The 19,001-nt window shown below is 46.1% G+C and overlaps 1 protein-coding gene across 1 annotated transcript in view; it reads left to right on the forward strand.

The window, feature by feature from the left end:
• The window catches only part of NHERF1 (NHERF family PDZ scaffold protein 1), a 59,251-nt gene that overhangs the window by 23,134 nt on the left and 17,116 nt on the right, over positions 1 to 19,001 (forward strand). The window contains exon 2 of the mRNA XM_083728052.1: positions 15,513 to 15,674. Within this exon, the coding sequence (XP_083584178.1) occupies positions 15,513 to 15,674 (162 nt within the window). The remainder of the gene's footprint in view (positions 1 to 15,512; positions 15,675 to 19,001) is intronic.

Raw genomic sequence — 19,001 nt, forward strand, 5'->3', positions numbered from 1 at the left:
TAATTCATTCCGGAGGTCCGTTCTTAACCTGAAACTGTTCTTAACCTGAAGCACCACTTTAGCTAATGGGGCCTCCTGCTGCTGCCGCACTCCCGGAGCCCGATTTCTGTTCCTATCCTGAAGCAAAGTTCTTAACCCAAGGTATTATTTCTGGGTTAGCGAAGTCTGTAACCTGAAGCGTATGTAACCTGAAGCGTAACCGAGGTACCGCTGTATTTAAGAGCTCCATGGTAGGCAGAAATTCAGTAGGTTTAAACTTTCCTAGTATGAAAATACAAATATGCACCCACTTCATGGCAGCCATTTTGCGACTGGCACCCACAGTATTTCAAAATGTGCCCACTGGTCCAAAAGGTTTGGTAAGCCTTTTGTTAGAGGATCCTGAATTCAGTTTTAAGAGAAATGTTGGATTTAGCATATTTATACTAAACTCAGATTTCATTTTAGACCAGATAATGAACATAATGAATATATGTTTATATAATGAATATCCCTTAAAATCACTTGTCTTAACTCATTATTTCAATATGCTTTTTTATGGCTTTTATCTGCTGCTTATATATAATTTTTTTTTTATAGTATCCTGATAACCTGCACGAAGTTTTGTGTGGCTCCCAGATGGGGCCTGGAGTTTAGTTTATTTATAGCAACTTCAGAAGAAACAGTGCCTGGCTCAAGGTGGCTGCTTCCTCACTAAGAAACACTTAATATATCTACTCTGAGCCTCTTGTTTTCAACCAGGCTGTGTATTGTTCCCCATAAAATCCAGGGTGATCATTCCTGCTTTGTAAAAGCTCCCCAGCTGGGTCAGGTTGTTCTTACTCAGTGATCTGCCTTCAAAACCCTTGAGGGCTTCCCAGCCTTTATTAGCAGAGAATTGTGTGTCTTTCACACCTTTGACAAATTGACCATGGAGGAGTTGGCTAAATCGTATCACAATATAAGTTTTCAAAGGGAGCACACAGAACAGCATGTTTCTCAGCAAGCAAATTTAGTCCTTCAGCTTTGTTGCGGCCTCAAATATTGTTGTGGCCTCAAAAGAACCAGTAGCTTTATTTGCATGGCATGACAGTGTTTAGCTAAATTTCTGGTGACTGGGCAAAACAGAGAGCACAGCTGTTGCAACAGGAGAACAGGCCTACTGTATTAGCAGGATACCTGTACTTTGGTACCAACTCTAGCTGCTTTATGTAAATTTGTACGGTGAGAAGAGCCTGTCTTTGCTTGAGAAGTTTGGAGGAGCAAGTCAGTTGCTAGCTTTCTGTAACTCGGCTTTTGCATTCCTGCAGTTGATGCAATAGGTTGTTGTGAGTTTCTTAAGCGCATCCCACACACTTCTTTCTCTGCACTTAATAGCAACTCATGTAGCATCCTGACCTGAAACCTCCTCACCTGCCATTGTGCCTCAAGCTCTACTGACCTCCTCACCCCTGCCAACCAGCCAACTTCCTGAGTCCCTTAATCTTTCCTCCTAGTATTTAAATGGCATATTTGTCTCGTCTGCAGTTGGTGAGATTCCAGTGTGGGTGAAAAATAGCAGGGGATGGGTGGAGAAGAGAATGCATTTACTACTGACTTCCTCCCTGCCTTTGAAAACAGGGATCAGAGAGAATGGAGGACATTGAACTCTTCCCTTGGAAAAGTCTTAAACATTCCTGGTCTTCTCCAACTGGGATTAAAAAGTACAGGTGGGGAACTGAAAAGTGTTTCCGAGCAGATGTGCCTGGTGGAAATCTCGAACAGGCTTGAGTGATCTAACACAATGACTTGGCGTTAAAAGCTAAGTTTTATCTGACTGCCTGCTGGCCGCTTGTCTTTTTTGGATATTGCCCAAAGGCACAGATTTAGTCACCATGCTTACAGAATCATAGAATTGTAGAGTTTGAAGAGACTACGAGGGTCATCCAGTCCAACCCCCTGCAATGCAGGAATCTCTTTCCCCAGTGTGGGGCTTGAACCCACAACCCTGAGATTAAAGAGTATTGTGTTCTATTGACTGAGCTGTTTTAGTTTTCACAATAATGTAGTTAAATTTCTATACTAAAAGTATTGCAGAGTCTGTGCCAAGAAATACATATTCTGTAACTGGAATAAATGCTGGAAATCTGAATGCATCTGCATGCAGTTACATAATTAGCATGCTTTATGCTTCCACATTTTTTTTAAAAAATCAAAATATCGCTCTTGAGTCAGTGCACAGCCTAGAAGAGGAGAGCCAGTTTAGGGGCTTCATTTCTCTTGATTAGGGTTTTTTTTTTCTTCCCCTGTGCTAAATACTATCCTCTTGACATGGTAGAGTTGCAACCTTTACATTTCCGTATGTTTTTTAACGTCAGAGCCCCAGCATGGATGCAGCCTGAAACATCTCCTTTTGTTCCCTATTGTGGTCTGTGTGTAACTGATCCCCATTTCTACACAATGAAAGTGATACTTCCACGTAAGCGCTTTCCTGAGCCTGCTTACATGATAAGGAGTCCCAGGGTCATCAGAGAGGCTAGGTAACTGAGAGTTATCTCAAATCAACAGCTTCACCTCTGACTGTGTGCTTACAGAGAGGGCACATTCTGACATGAACATACAACTGAGAGGATAAGCTGGCCTGCCATTAACACCTTCTGACATGTGTGCTTGGCCGGCCATCATCAGCCCTGTGCTAGATGGCTATTAACCACAGTAACCTATTCTGACTCTGTCAATATACATGATGGGAAATGTAAAATGGCGGCTTGAGTCATTGCTTCCTTGGATTCATCTGTGAATTCTTTACATTTGGATACAGCAAGGTGACTGCTGTCTTTTTCGACTGCTCTCCTTGGACAGATGTTGCAGCTCTTTGATCCTTCAGAAGAAGCCAGTCTCTTGTATCTGTTCCTCCTGTTTGTCTGCCTTTTCCCTCCTTATCTCATGCGCAGCCACCTGTGGGAAGCCATACAGCAGATTTGAGCAGCTCTATTCCCGTTAACAAAAGTAGTTCTCCTTGCATTGGGTGTTTGCAAAGCTTGGCACGGGTCCCAGGGTGGTTGAATAAACAATTTAAGCTGGAGCAGGTTAGTTCTTACTTTCTGATCAAGGACACGAAATGTATGAGGGTGTGAGTGGTAGGTTTCCATTGTCTTAATTCAGAATGTTCTGTATAAATAACATCTCATTGGGCTTATTCGCCTGAGCTGTGTTCACAGGGTGTGTTAAAGCTGCACTCGCAAGGTTAGATTCTTGGTTTAGTGTGTACTTACTCAGTAAATTATGAATGCTGCAGGTTTGAGAGGCCTAGCTTTAAAATATCTGTGGCCCCGGTGCTTCCCAATTCTGGTGCTTATTCATAGAAGCATAGAATTGTAGAGTTAGAAGGGACCCTGAGGATCATCTAGTCCAACCCCCTCTTGGGCTTGCCGATCAGAAGGTTGGCGGTTCGAATCCCCAAGACAGAGTGACCTCCCGTTGCTCTGACCCTAGCAGTTCGAAAGCACACCAGTGCACATAGATACACAGGTACCGCTGTGGTGAGAAAGTAAACGGTGTTTCTGTGCACTCTGGTTTCCGTCATGGTGTCCCGTTGCAGCAGAAGCGTTTAGTCATGCTGGCCACATGACCCGGAAAGCTGTCTGTGGACAAACGCCGGCTCCCTCAACCTGATGAGTGAGATGAGTGCCGCAAACCCATAGTCGCCTTTGACTGGACTTAACCGTCCAGGTTAAACAATTATGTTATTAATTTCAGTTACCCCTGATAAACACAGGGGAATAAATCAGGTTTTTGGATCAAACCCCCAAAAGGCACAGAGACTGCTGAGATGTTTGGGCAGGGGGTTTTTTTGTGTTGGGGGGGGGAGGCTGGTTACAGAGGAAACACTAGCATCTTGAAAGCAGGAACATCTGGCTTGGCAATGAAGTGGAGCTTTTGAATGTTGAGCTCCCTCCCCATGCTCTAAAGTTATTGTCGCTATTGAAGACTGAAGGTGGAGTTAGGCCCAAGGCTTGAAACTGAGCCAGCCTGCCTGAATCCCTCTCTCAAAAGTCACGTGACTGCACAGCAGAGAGAACAGAGTCCTTGTGCTGGAGATCCCATTTTCTGTAGGGACTTGTCTGGCTCAGCCATTCTCTTGTCCCTTTGCATCACTCAAGAGAGCTGTGTTATCCTAGTGAGATTAGTGCCTCAAGGCAAGGAGCCAATGCCGTTTCCCTCAGAGCGTTGTTTTATTGAGCTTGTGCATTCTGCAAGTGTTCTCGATACAACATAATGGTGCGTTTAAGGTGGGTTCGTTCTGCTCTCTTAGTTCTTCTATGCTTTCCCCCCAGTGCTGCTGCATTAGAGGGGCTGTGTGTAGCTCAACAAAAGTGAGATGAGAAACACTCAGAACATTTGTGGTGTGAGGAAAAAGTTGCAGGATTTCAGCAGAAGAAATGCCCTGACAGGAAATGAAGCAGTGTGACAACCCCAGAACATTTGCAGGTGCAAATAGTATTGAAAAAGCGATTGCTTATGACTCGTCTGATAGCATAATGATAGCATAATGAGTACAACTCATTAATGAACAATAGAAAGGAGGGACTGTAGGAGGTTACCATCCTGGCAGGGGATTGTGGTAGTCTAAACAACCTATATGCCATTCGAGGAAGAACTATCCTAGATAAGCCTTGCTGTGACGCAAGCAAACAATTGAGATGTGTGCTCTGTGCATTTAACCTGTGTGCTTGAGGAGCCGGGAGTATGCATGAGGACAGAAACACTAAACGTTTCTGGGTCTTGATAGTATGTGGTTTCAAGCTAGGCGAAGCCATGTCTAGCCACTCTGGACAGTAGTGATTAATACTCTGTTCTTTCAATAAGTTATTGGGGTGGCTTGCAATAAAATATTGAAGTACAATACAACAATGTAATACAGTGGTACCTTGGGTTACAAAAACTTCAGGTTACAGACTCTGCTAACCCAGAAATATTACCTCGGGTTAAGAACGTTGCTTCAGGATGAGAACACAAATCGTGCTCTGGCAGTGCAGCAGCAGCAGGAGGCCCCATTAGCTAAAGTGGTACTTCAGGTTAAGAACAGTTTCAGGTTAAGAACGGACCTCCGGAATGAATTAAGTTCTTAACTAGAGGTACCACTGTATGCTAAAAAGCACTGTAAATAAATATTTTCAAGCCAAAATGGACTGTCAGGGGCACCACAAAATACGCGTTTCACAGAAGAAAAGCTGACAATGCTCAGAACCCTCTCCCTGCAAAAAAAAACAGACAAAATACCTATGAAACAAGTAAAGCACACAGAAATACCAGACCATCCACTATGAAACAATCAAAAATATCCCTCTCGGTGTTTTTTAACAGAGAGTAGCAGGTGTCCTTTGTGGGTGTCAGAGGGGGGTGTCTGCTGGAACCCTGGGTGTCACATTGGGGAATCCTAGGCATGGGGTTTCCTAGAATGAAGGAAAGGTTCTTGTGCATGAAATGTTAGTGCTTATCTAGATTTAAAATAGCCTTTCAACTGTCTGAATTGTGCCTTTACTAGCAATGATGACTATTTTGGCTCAAAATCCTTGTCAAAGATCAGCCTTGTCAGCAAGGTCTCTCTTGGAGAGCTCAAGTTTTCCAAAGTTGCCATTTAATCAAAAGTCAATATGTACCCGGAATTAAAAAGGGAAGAACAGAAGACGAAGTGGACTCTGCAGTGGAAGGTCAAGTGGGTCGTCCATTCTTTGGGTGACGTGTTGTATTATAGGAAAGCAGGAGGGTACCAGCACCCAGCAAATAGAAATCAAATGAAAGGAAACCCAGATAAGAGAGAAGTACTGTTGGCTTGCCAGGAATTTTGGCTAGTATCAAAAAGTGGTATTCGTTCTACTTTGGATGGGGCTGTACTGCCCTCGTAGGAGCAAGTGTGCAGCTTGGGCCATACACTTGGACCCTGGTGGTTTTTATCAGCTTTGGTTGATTCAACAACTTGGTTCTTTCTTGAAGACATGCTGAGCATTAGTTATCTATGTTTTGTTTACTCCCAGACTAGACTTATGCAATGTGTTCTTCGTGAGGCTGCCTTTTAAACACTTTTCGGAAAGGTAAAGGTAAAGGTACCCCTGGCCATTAGGTCCAGTCGTGACTGACTCTGGGGTTGTGGCGCTCATCTCGCTTTATTGGCCGAGGGAGCCAGCGTACAGCTTCCGGGTCATGTGGCCAGTATGACTAAGCCGCTTCTGGCGAACCAGAGCAGCGCACGGAAACACCGTTTACCTTCCCACCAGAGCAGTACCTATTTATCTACTTGCACTTTGATGTGCTTTCGAACTGCTAGGTTGGCAGGAGCAGGGACCGAGCAACAGGAGCTCACCCCGTCGCGGGGATTAGAACCGCCGACCTTCTGATTGGCAAGTCCTAGGCTCTGTGGTTTAAAATATGGAAGCCCGATTTGTTCCAACTTCATTTGGTTACCTGTCCATTTCTGGGCTTAATTTATATGGAAGATCTGGCCTTTAAGTCTTTAAATGGTCTTGGGTATGGTTACCTAAAGCACCACCTGTCCCCATAGCAACCTGCCCGGGCTTTCAGATCAGTTTTGCCATCCTAGTTTGCTGTGCCATTGTCCTTGCATGGCCAAGCAAGTGGGTATCAGAGACAAAGGGCTGCTTTGTGGGCTGCACCAAGCTTTGGAACACCTTCTCTGTGTGGATTACAGCAAACGCTAAAAAATCAGCCAGTGTCGAATGTGTTGGGAACAGTGTTAGAAATTAGCCAGGCACCAAGCGCATTTTGCAACTGGCATAGGTCCAGTTGCAACCACTTGGGAGATTTCTGGATGCCAGGCTGGTGACTGGGGAAAGCAAAATGTTGCTTAGAGAAGGATCTGAAATAATTTTCCTGTAGCTTGAATTTGTTTTACAGTCGAACTTCTACTTACGTATCCCTCTGAATGCGGAATCTTTGGGTTGCGGCCATGGCAAACCCAAAAGTGTGTACTTCCAGGTTTCACTGCTTGCACATGTGCAGAAGCGCTCGATCGCACTGTGTGCGCGCGCGCAGAAGTGCACCTCTATGTTATTTTGGGGTGCAAATGGACCCCCGGAACTTAATTAGTATCCAGAGGGTCCACTGTATTCTGGATTGTTTTATTCGGTGTTTTAATGTGTTGTAAACTGCTTTGAGATTTGTTCTTTAAAATATAAAGCAGTATAGAAATGAAATTGTTCTTATTCTTAATAATACTAATTCTAATATTTCAACCGGGGGTAGGGATGACACCTAGATATTCTGTTGTGGCAACCATAACCTAGGTTTAAGGTGCCATTAGATTAGATTAGATTATATATCTGAGGTACTAACACTGGTTAGCAACTGAGTCTCTGGAACATAACCAGGCAATTATAATAGGTTTTGATTGTTTCACTTTTGGTGTCGCTGTGGTCATTGTCTGCCCTTACTGTTCTACAGAGCTAGGACAATTCTATTAACATGTCAGTAAGCTTTGAGTCAGAAGCTGGGCAGTTTCTTTCTTTGGTTTTTCCATAGAAACTTGGTAATTAAGGCCAATACCCTGTAAAAATTCTGTTTGAAATTCAGCTGTGTGTATGGTCTCTGCCCATGGCCTGACATTTGTATGTGGGCCCTGCACAAGCAATGCTGAAGGCTTGTGCATCAATGCAAACGTGTTTAATAGCTGAAACTTGCAGTAGAGTGCATTAAAAAGCATTATGGAACATGCGGCTTTGTGTAATCGGCGATGGACAGGATGCAGGCAGCCTCACCAGTGCCAGATGGCAACCGCAAACCCAGTGGTTGCAAGAATTGGCCCTTTTGCTATTCTGCTGTCATTGGCAGCCAGGAAGTTAAGTGGGCAGGTATGATTACCATAGTGTTCTGCACTGAGGCTGCTGATAGCCTGCTCACTGGCGGAAGCTGCCTTCCCACGTCTCTTTAGCAAGTAACCACAATGCAAGTTTATGTTGCTTTCCTTCCTTTAATAAATTAAACTTTGTGTGTGCTGGCAGGCACATTCCTGCCCAAATAGTTCTTCATGCTAACAGTGCAAGAATTGTGCAGAGAGGCTACCTTTTGTCCACAGCCCCTGTACCCAGGCGTAAGTCTCACTGACTTCAGTGGTGACTCATGGATAGGATTGAGCTGCCTGTGCCATGCAGTGCTTGGGTGTAAGAGGGGAACAGGACAGGTTGGACGGAGCCTAGCCTAGCCATAAGGCGCAGCCGCGAGCTAGGGAAAGTTAACTGTGCATTGCTCTCCTTAACATTCTTCCACTGAAGAAACTTTGGGTGGAGGTGGGATACTGAGTTGGACAAGTCCCCACCCCCATTATGCACAAAATGGCATTGCACAAGTCTAATAGTGACATTTCAAAATCTTTTGTTTGCTTGTTTGTTTGTTTCAAAGGGATGTTTATTCTGCAGGTAAAGGTAAAGGGACCCCTGACCATTAGGTCCAGTCGCGGACAACTCTGGGGTTGCGGTGCTCATCTTGCTTTATTGGGCGAGGGAGCCGGCGTACAGCTTCTGGGTCATGTGGCCAGCATGACTAAGCCGCTTCTGGAGAAACCAGAGCAGTGTACAGAAACGCCATTTAGCTTCCCACCGGAGTGGTACCTATTTATCTACTTTCACTTTGACGTGCTTTTGAACTGCTAGGTGGGCAGGAGCAGGGACTGAGCAATGAGAGCTCACCCCATCACAGGGATTTGAACCGCCGACCTTCTGATTGGCAAGCCCTATGCTCTGTGGTTTAACTCACAGCGCCACCTGCATCTGCAGGTACTGGCTGCTAAATGCTGTATCTGAAATACCGACTAAGCATCAAGAAGAACTTTTTGACAGTAAGAGCTGTTTTACAGTGGAGCAGACTCCCACAAGAGGTGGCAGATTCTCCTTCCTTGTAGGTTTCAAAGCAGAGGTTGGATGGCCACCTGTCATGTATGATCTAGTTGAGATTCCTGCATTGCAGAGGGTTGGACTAGATGACTCTCGGGGTCCTTTCCAACCCTTCAGTTCTACGATTCTGTGAGTTAAGGGGGCAGGAGATGCTGCCTCCCAAGATCAAAGGTAACATACCCTGCTGAACTTTGCATCCTTAGGTCCTGCTTCTTTCCATCCCTTTCATTCCATCTGATTCCAGAGTCCTCAATAAATTGCATGGTAGTGAAGGCAAGTCAACCATTTGGGTCACTAGTCTGCTTGTAACCAAGTCTGACTAGGGGGTTATGGGACAGCAACCCACAATGAAGATCAGGCTGAAAGCTCTGCACAAAGCTGCTTTTCTGGTTTAATGTGTTTAGCCTTAGAAGTTTCAGTCTGAAACTGCCCAGAGTTTCTTGTGCTAGCTGGCCCATGGATGGTTTTGGCTTGGATAACCCAGCTCCAGATGCCCCATGCCTGCAAGTGCTGGCGACTGCCTGCTTTCCTTCACCGTAAAACAATGGCTCCAAAGCAGTAAATGGAGACTAAACAGAGCCAGGTTCAAGCTGTAAACATTCCTCCCCATGGCCCAGTGTCATCCTTTAGTTTTTCATTAGCACTGCTTTTAGGGATTGCTCACCTTTGCATTCCCATGCAAATTGAGATCGTGTGCAATTTGTAGTTGCTCTGTCAGGGGAGAGACTTCCTAAGTGCTTGCGTTTTTTTTTTATATAAATACTTGAGGCTTGTACAAAATGGCACAGAGCTGGAAAAAGTTGGGAAGGTGATTGATGGCCCCTGTGTCAAGCAGAGTAATGGCTATCTTCTTGCTGAAAACCAGTGGCGTACATTTAAATCCCAACTTGCAAAGGCATGTTGGGTGGCCTTTGCCAGCCCACTATAATGGGCTCCTTGCCTCAGTTCCATACTTGGAAAATCAGAGGCCTAATTAACCCAGATGAGAATTAACTGGTTTTGTTGTAAATAACTACATACAAGAGTAGAGCTGTAGCTCAGGGATAGAGCACATGTATTGCATGTACTGCATGCAGAAGGGATCTGTTTCAACCCCTTGCATCTCTTTTCTGCTGCCAGTCAGTGCAGACCAGCCTTCCTTAACTCGTTGACGTGCAGGTGTTGCTAGACTCAAACTCCTACCAGCATGGCTAATGGTCAATTAAGTTGTAGTGCCAACAGCATGTGGAGGGTTGGGGAAGGCTAAACTATATGATGCAGATCTAGGTGGACCATTGTCCTGTATGCACCCAATAGCTTGAAACACCCAAAGCACATTCTTGCCCTAAAAGAATTCTAGGTGCTGTAGTTTGTTATGGGTTGCTGAGAATTGTGACTCAGGGGTAAACTACACTTCCCATAAATCTTTGATAGGAAAAGCATATGCTTAGGAATGTGCTTTCAAAGCTGCAGGGTATACACAGCAGTGGAATGCCTTATTCAGTTCAAGCGTGTTAAAACAAAAGAGATTGTTTTGGCATTTGTTAAAACTCTTCTGGGAAACGGATCATCTGCCTTGTCGCTTTGGGAATCCCCAGTTTTGCTTTTCTTTTCATGAAGGCAATAGCTGTGCTTGGCCTTTGCAATACAACTTTGCATGGCGCTTCCCAAATGCCCAGCAGCCAGCTCAGCTGTCAGGAAACACTGTGGCTTTGCAAGCCCTGGGCTCTGTGCTTCCCAAGGGCCAAGCAGAGTGTAATAGTGTTCCACATAGAGAACTCTATTCTGCAGATGCTCCAGCTGTTTCTCTACCTGCCTGAAGCTAGCATCACATATGACATCAAGTTTGGGGCAACTGCCTGTGGTTTTGAGGAAGCTGCACCACGGGCCAACTTGGAGATCTGTGCTGGGCCAAATTTGGGCTGGGGGCTCCTCCCCTCTGCTCTAAGCACTGCAATACATTGCTTGCATTGGATTTATTTTAATATGAGGCATGTTTAGATTATTTTGCCTGCTTGGCTCTGAGAGACCAGACTGTAAATAAAAGGGGAACGTCGGTTGACAGAATTATTTGTGTGCATGCTCACATTAGCACCCTTAGACACAAATTCGTACACTGTTTTGCCCTTGGACTCTTAGAGACAACCAACCCACTATATAGAATTGGGTAGCAGAATTCTGGAAAGCTGCTGGTGTAGGTGGGGGGGGGTAATATTCAGAGCCCTGTTTTGTTTTGTTTTTGTGAGGCGGTGGTGGTGTTATTTCAAAGGAGGAATGTTTCTGGGGGGGGTGTATATTTATCGGCATGTGCCTGCTTTTGTGGGTTTTTGTACTGTACACATGTCTGTGCTAGCAGGACACGGTGCACCTGGGAGTAGGTATCGTAAAGGAACTGCCTGCCAATTCTTTATAAAAACCTTCAGGCCTTTCCTTATGGCCATGCCAAAAAGCTACAATTGGTTGCATAGCTGAAGTTCTTGCTATAACTAGCATAGACAGAATGTGACACAGAGCACATTTTCTTAAACGCAAATATCTGTGGTTATTTCTCCTCTGGAATTTCTTCCTAAGTGAAGATGAGGTGCTTTTCTTATAGGCTGCCCTCTGCAATGGTGAGAAACTGAGTTAAGGAAGTAGTAGAGGGCAGAACATGAGAATGTCTTGAGTGCAGAAGCAAGGGAAGAAGGGTGCACCGACAGCCATGTGTTTTGTGCATGGGGCAGAGGGCTAGAGGTATACAGGCAAGGGAAGAGCTTGGTTCAGCTGCCAAACCGTTCCCTTAATTTAGCTAAACTTCAAAAAAGGTACACAGTAGAAATGAAAGTGTATTTCCCCCCCCCCCCAGCTGCTAGAAAGGTGTCTCTGGTTTCTGAGCTGGGTAGTTGTAATGAGTGATGCTGAAAAGGGGGGAGGAAAGCAGGAGGAGAGAGATAGAAGGCTCATTCCTTTTTACTGGAAACCATAGACTAAACAAATTCATGGTGACAATTCTGCATGGTGTGCAAGTTGTACTCTGCAATCCAGTCCTGGGAAATACGGAGAAAAGAGGCTTCTGAACTCATCCCTGATGAGCTTGCGTTCAGGGGGGAGGAGGAGGAGGAGGAGAGTTATGAGAAGAATGTCTTCTTTTTTTTTAAGGAGCTGCAAGGGAGGTGGGATTAGGGGTTTATTTCACAGCCATAACTGAAAACAGTAAAGCTGTTTGATATCCAGTGCACAGATTCTCATTGCAAGGGCCATTTTAAACAGGGCTGTTTCTTGCATAGGAGGGCACTTCAGATTTCCACAGAAGGGAAAATTGTGGAAGGTGGCGGAATTTTGGAGAAAAGCCTGCTCTTGAGTAGGTCTGGGCAATAGAGCAGTATATCGCTATGAGGGGCTAACCGCGATGGCGGTTTCACTCAGCAGTATATCGCTGGTAAAACCGCCGCCACTCCTGAGTCCCTCCAGCACCTAGTGCAGAGCGAGAAACAGGCTGCATTGGTGAGGTGCTGATACAGCTTGTTCCTTCCTCCGTGTCTTTAAAATGCTTGGCTGAGGAGAGCACAGCTGCCCTCACCTCAGCCAAGCTGTTTTATGGAGCCCTAGACTTGCCACTGGCTCGCTGGCAAAGGAGCCCTGCTAACGGCGGCTGTTAGGCTCCATTGCAGGGCTCCCTCCATCTTGGGGAGTGGTCTGGCTTGCTCAGCTGTCAGGCGGGATCCTCCCCCCCAGCTGAGCAGCGGGCTTGGGCATTGGCCTCGACCTGCAAGGCGCTGGGGTGAAAGAGTCCCAGCTCCCATGGTGAGAGCTGTGGCAGTTTCACCCAGCGCCTCAAGGGCCAGGACCAACGCAGCTTTTTTCAACATCGTGGTATATCGCCAAACCACAATGTTTGGGCTGGTGATACACTGCGATGTTGAAAACCTAATATCGTCCAGCCCTGCTCTTGGCTTGCATTGTAACCGGGGGCATTTTCTCTTATCGAGCTGATTCTTACCCTTATTTAAAGTAATAGCACGTGAGCCATTGGGAATTTAAAAGTGGGGACCCTAGAGGCAAGTGACTGCCAACTAAAATAGCTGGTCTATTAAGAGGGGAGTGATGGCATACTGTCTTCTGTGGTCATTTGAGGAGCAAAGGCTTTGATCTCTAGGAGGATTCCACTCACCCCCTTGATGGTTGCCAACGTGGGACCCCCAATACATTCCTCCATCTTTCTGTCTGATGGATGATGTGCAATTCTTGTACTCTGTTTGCTACCCTGGGTGGTGTGTTGGTGCAGTGATCTTCTGTTTTCTGTCTATTTGTCCTTACGTCAGACTTCCCAGAACTTTCGCCTTTATGCATTCTGTGATGAAATGTTTTCTTAAGATTTGAACCATAATTGGGAAACGAAGTCAAGCGGGTTCTTTCACTGGAGGAAGGGGGATGACCCGACCCCCCCTTGCCATACTTCCTTTCCCCAAACCCACTCATCATAAGCAGAGTTCTTCCAGCAACAGGATCCACAGGGTGCCTCCTTGAGCAGTAGATTCGCACGAAAAGTTTGGACGGGGTTAGGAAAGAGACACTGCAGCTCTAAATCATAGCTATAACCCACCCTGCCTCCTTGCATACCAAACAAGCTGTTCTGGCAAATGCAAATCTTAAAACTTGGGGTTTTGTTCAAAACCCCCAGCATGCATCAGAGGCTGTAGTATAATTTGAAGAATGCTTGTGTGTTTCGTCATCTGGCAAGCAATGCATGAGAAGATTCGCTCCCAGCCAAGTCTGTGGAGGACACATGTTTGCCGGGTCAGTGTGCCCTCATGGCTAAAGCTTCTGAGACAAGTTTGTGTGCTGTAAATGGCTGAGGAATTGGGTGTTTCAGCACGTGTCAATATCTATCCTAAGGAGAAAATTTCAAAGGAAGGTCCATCTGCTTATATTCTGTGAATTCCTGGAACAGGCGTGAATACCCTCTGACAGCTCTCTAGGTGTTGCTGGACTCTCCTCATTACCTGACCATTGGCCACATCAGCTGGAACTGATGGAAGTCTTGCAATAGCTGAAGGAGTCCACAGGTCCCCCATCCCTCTTTCTTCTTCGAGTAAGGGGCAGCTCTTTAAACTGAAGCTTGCCCTCAACTCCTATACCACATTTCTGACATGATGGTCCACATGTGTTTCCCAGCTTTGAAAAAAGTCACTTAAAAGTCTCCTCCCACAGTGTATTCAGTATAGAGCTTTCACAATCTTAAATCGGATAATGAATAGCAGCATTGGTTTCTCGCTCATATAAAATACCAAAGCGGCTTGCAGAAGAAATTCTAACATCAACCTGGAAACTTTTAGCAGGAAGAGTTCCTTTATCTCCTACCCAGAATGATCTAGTCTTTCTTTTCTGTTCCTTTGCGTAGGAAGATAATTGTCAGGTTGTTCTAAAATGGTTTCTAACATTGTGTTTTTATGCTGTATGCTGCCCTGGGATCATCGGGTGAAGGCGGTCAATAAATAAATAAAAATATAAGACTAAATATTAGGGTGGGGTGCCTTATTTTTCTAGAGCTCCATAACTGGGGGAAAAACATTGTACCAGCATGAGCAGTGGAGGAAGATGGGTTTTTCAGTATCTCATAGGCAGACATAGGAATCAGGTGGTAGATCGACCTAGCTGTTTCCTAAAAAGTGACATGGCAGTGAGGTGAGCATCTGACATGCTTATTTGATCTTAGGCCAACTGAGAGGCACCACACGAGTTGCAGAAATGGGTGTCCTTTGAGCATGCCATATTGAAGAGTGAGGTGACTGAGGGTGGCTGTGGATTCTATCCTGTATGTCTCTGGGGATATGTTGCAATTACTGGATGTTCCACTTCCCAAAGAAGCTTCGTCATGGACTTGGCTTCCTTGTTTGAGGAGGGTGAAGTTGTGCCAGCTGCTGGGTGTGCCAGCTCCTCCTCAGTGTGGGCAGTGGCTGTGAATGATGTGTTCTTCCATCACTGCCCAGCTTTCCTATCCCCACTCAAAGAGGAAGCATGGAGGCAGGGTGTCCAACGAGTCAAATAAATGAATAATGGGAGGGTTGGGTGTTCTTCTACCATCTCTGTTGTTGTGGATATTAAAGTTCCCAGTAAACACTCTTGTTTGGGTTGCTAATCCTTTGTACAAATATATATGGAGGGATGATGGGGTTTCATTATGTAAAGCATTAGCTCTCTTGCTGTTTTGTATGGGTATTCAGCAAACACAGGTCGGTTAAGGGGTGCAGTATTTTTTTAAATTGATTTTTATTAGAGATTTTCTTGCGTTACAAAACAAATAGGGAAAAGTACATATAGCACCTTCATTTTTCCATTTATAGACTTTTTCACAGCTTGTTTACAATTGGTATGAGACACTATTGCCCTAGATATCATGCAGTTTGGGGGGGGGGGAGAGGGTAACATTCCTGGTCTCACTGGCTTCAGTACGACCCTAGGATACAAAAGCCAGGCTAGCTAGCCACAGCTGCACTGGTAATCCTCTGCAGACCCAGACCAACGTTTGCAGAGTTATGGATGGCAAGTCACACTTTAAAAATCTGCATTTCTGTCTCCAGGTGGTCCTGGCTATACAATTTGGAAAGAGATCAATGGAGAAGTTGAGAGTAGGATGGAGAAATGACCACAAACTGCAGTCCCAATGCTTCTTGTGTTTCTCCCCTTTAGAAAGAGTTGCGGCCTCGCCTCTGCCGGATGAAGAAGGGCCCCAATGGGTATGGATTCAACCTCCACAGCGACAAGGCCAAGCCGGGCCAGTATGTACGAGCGGTGGATCCAGATTCGCCAGCCGAAGCCTCGGGACTCCTGCCTCAAGACCGCATTATAGAGGTATACGGGGTTGGGGTGAGATGTGCACAGGCCCCAAACAAGGTCCCTTGTAGTGGTGTGGAAATAAGTCACCTAGCAAACAGACTGGCGTGACTGAAATCCTTGGGGTGACTTCTCACTCCTTTGTGACCTGTAACTATATGGCTCTGTTCAGGTGTAACAAACCATGGTGTGCTACAAAAGCCAACTGTGGTGGGCCACTGACTTGCATGCTTCCCTCTTATCTTCCTCCTCAGTACACAAGAGGAGATTGAAAACTTCCGCTTTGGGATAAACTACAGCTTTGTGTCATGTCCCAACTCTGAATTGTAGTTTGTTCTAACCATGGTTAGTTAAAATGAAACCAGGGTGTCAGGCAGTGGTTTTATCCTTTTTTGAGTGGATAGGCCATGGTTCCCTGGTTTCTGGGTGCTGCCGAAAACTGCAAAAGCCTCTGCAGTCTTCTCCTCTCACAGGCAAAGGAGGAGTTGGGAGCATGTGAGTCAGAGGTTTGTGGTCATCATAACAACAAATGATGGTTTCTTACATCGGAACTGGGTGTGTCTCAATTTTCATGTGTGGCCATTGCAACCAGAGCTCACATGTCACCTTCCCTGTATAGTGGTGCTGTGGAGTTTCCTTCCATAATTGTTCAGCAAACCAAAGAGCTAATAGAGTTTCATAGGGGTTGCCACAGGGGAATTAGCAAAATTAGAGTGACCTAGCTGTTTGTGAGTTGGCTATAAATGTAGCTTGTGATCCAGGTTGAGATAGTAGCAGGGCAGCTAGTGCAGTGTTTTTCCAAATTCTCTTCTCTCCCTGCACACCCACTTTTTAAATTAAACCTAAATGCCGTCAAAAATTGAGGAGTTCAGCTCTCATCTCCCAACTTGAAAGCCATTCTGGTTTTACAGATCTGCGCACCCCTCCTCCATTTTTCCCCACACACGTAACTTGGCAGTCTAACCTGCCTTAAAGGTAAAGGTAAAGGTACCCCTGCCCGTACGGGCCAGTCTTGACAGACTCTGGGGTTGTGCGCCCATCTCACTCAAGAGGCCAGGGGCCAGCGCTGTCCGGAGACACTTCCGGGTCACGTGGCCAGCGTGACATCGCTGCTCTGACAAGCCAGAGCCGCACACGGAAACGCCGTTTACCTTCCCGCTGGTAAGCGGTCCCTATTTATCTACTTGCACCCGGAGGTGCTTTCGAACTGCTAGGTTGGCAGGCGCTGGGACCGAGCAGCGGGAGCGCACCCCGCCGCAGGGATTCGAACCGCTGACCTTTCAATCGGCAAGTCCTAGGCGCTGAGGCTTTAACCCACAGCGCCACCTGCGTCCCACCCCTAACCTGCCTTAGGTATGTGTAATTCTTGTGTTTCTTTCTCAAAGGCCTTTACTTTGACATTAAGGGGGGGGGTTGTACAGCTACTATTCTGGGACTTCAGTGTGTGGAGAGTCATGGGCAGCAGTGTGTCAGTGTGGACTGATGCAGAAGGATTATTTTAGCATGGTACCACCACTCTTTCTCTCTTCCCTGGTAACAGGGCCCACCTGGCTGATGCAGCAGCTTCAGTTCCATGTTTCTTGCTCAGAGTCTTGTGGATTCCTAGCTGCTCTCATTTTAATTAAAGCACCACCAAACAAAACAGGTCCCTGCCCCGAGGAGCTTCCACATTTGTTTTTGTAAACCACTTGGAGCTCTGTTTTGTTTTTAGAATCAAGCGGTATATACATTTCATGAAATGAAATGAAATCTGACATGTTCTATGGGGAGGCACCAGCAAGAAGGAAGGAAGGAAGGAGTGGTCAAAAGTAACTAAGAAATTGTGCATTCAGTGTTCACTCTCTCCACCAAAGAAAATGTCTCCTTTGGTATTGTTAGTATTTGGATATTAGTCGTTTTGGCTCAAATCCAAACCGACAGGCCCTTTTTTTAAGGAGCAAAGGAGAGATATTGCAAGCAGTGCAGTGGGCTGAGAATCTATTGGCGGAAAAGGGTTTTGGTGGGGTTTTTTGGATCAAGTTGTGAGACGGTGCGCCTTGAATACAAATAAGAGTTTCATCATTGGGTCGTTTCACTAAAAGGCTTGTGAACTGCTGAACTAGAGGAAGACAAATGTATTAGTTGCCCTGGCACCAATTACAGCCAGATCTTTCATGCCGGAGCCGTTCAGGGATTAGCAGAGAAGCCAGCAAAACCTCATTAAAATCAGATTTCCCTGAAGCGATTAGCACAGGATTGCACAAGCAAAGCTGCCAGGTTTGTGTGGCCAGAGATGCACACAGGCTAGATGACAGGCCTGCACACCAGGCACGTGACGTTGTGTACAAACTGACAGGGAGGCTGCCTGGAAAGCTGTTGTCTGTGTGTTGTTTGTAGAAGATTCTTCTTCCCTCTGACAAACCGGTTGCTGCTCTAAATGCCCATCTTGCTTCCTCCCTAGCCCCATTGCTGTGTCCACGCGTGAAGCCAGCATTGCACGTTACACCAGAAGTTTGTGTGGACAGTGTTTTGGCTAGTAAATATCCATGTGGTCAGCCCCACCATCTGTTGATTGGTGACGGGCTGTTCTCCCCTCCCGTCTTATCCGTTGCTACCCCAGTTAATTCTTTAAAAGTGGGAACCCTCCTGTTGGGCTCACCAGAAAACCAAAAGTGTGAGACTTGATGCTCATAAGAAGAGCACCGCAGGGTCAGGCCAACAGGGAACCAACAAGTCTAGCATCCTGTTCTCACATTGGCTAACCAATTGCCTATGGGAAGGCCTGCAAGCAGAACCTAAGTGCAGCAGCCCCTCTCCCTACTGGTGATTCCCAGGATCTGGTATTCAGAGGCTTGCTGGCTCTGACAGTGGAGGCCGGACACAATGAGGCCCAAGCGCATGGGTGCCTTGGTTGTGCGACCTCTGCTTCCACCTTTCAGGTATGGTGGGGAGAGCATTGGTGGGTTGCTTCATCACTCTGGAGGAGACCTGGGCTGGTACCTTCATGAACATGGAGGATGGAGAACAACTGCCTCTTCTTGACAGGGCACGAACCAGTGTTAGAAACTCATATGCTAGGTGCCTTATAAATCTAGGTTGCGGTCGGCATAACGGAATGCCTATTTGCCAGGGTGTTGGACCAGGTGACTCTCGGGTTCCCTTCCAACACTACAATTCTATGATCTCAGTTACATTGCTTGATTGTAGCTTGCTCTTTCAACACATCACTTGTTCCAGTATGCAAGAAGGAGAAGGAGGATTGCACACAGTGGACATGGAATTGGTATTCTTATCTCTGTGCAAATCTACTTTGTTCCTGCTGCTGCTGCTGCTGCAACCCAGCCACCCCCTCGACCTACCTGCTGT

This window comes from Podarcis gaigeae (genome assembly GCF_964106915.1).
Source record: "Podarcis gaigeae genome assembly, chromosome: 2".
Classification (NCBI taxonomy): domain Eukaryota; kingdom Metazoa; phylum Chordata; class Lepidosauria; order Squamata; family Lacertidae; genus Podarcis; species Podarcis gaigeae.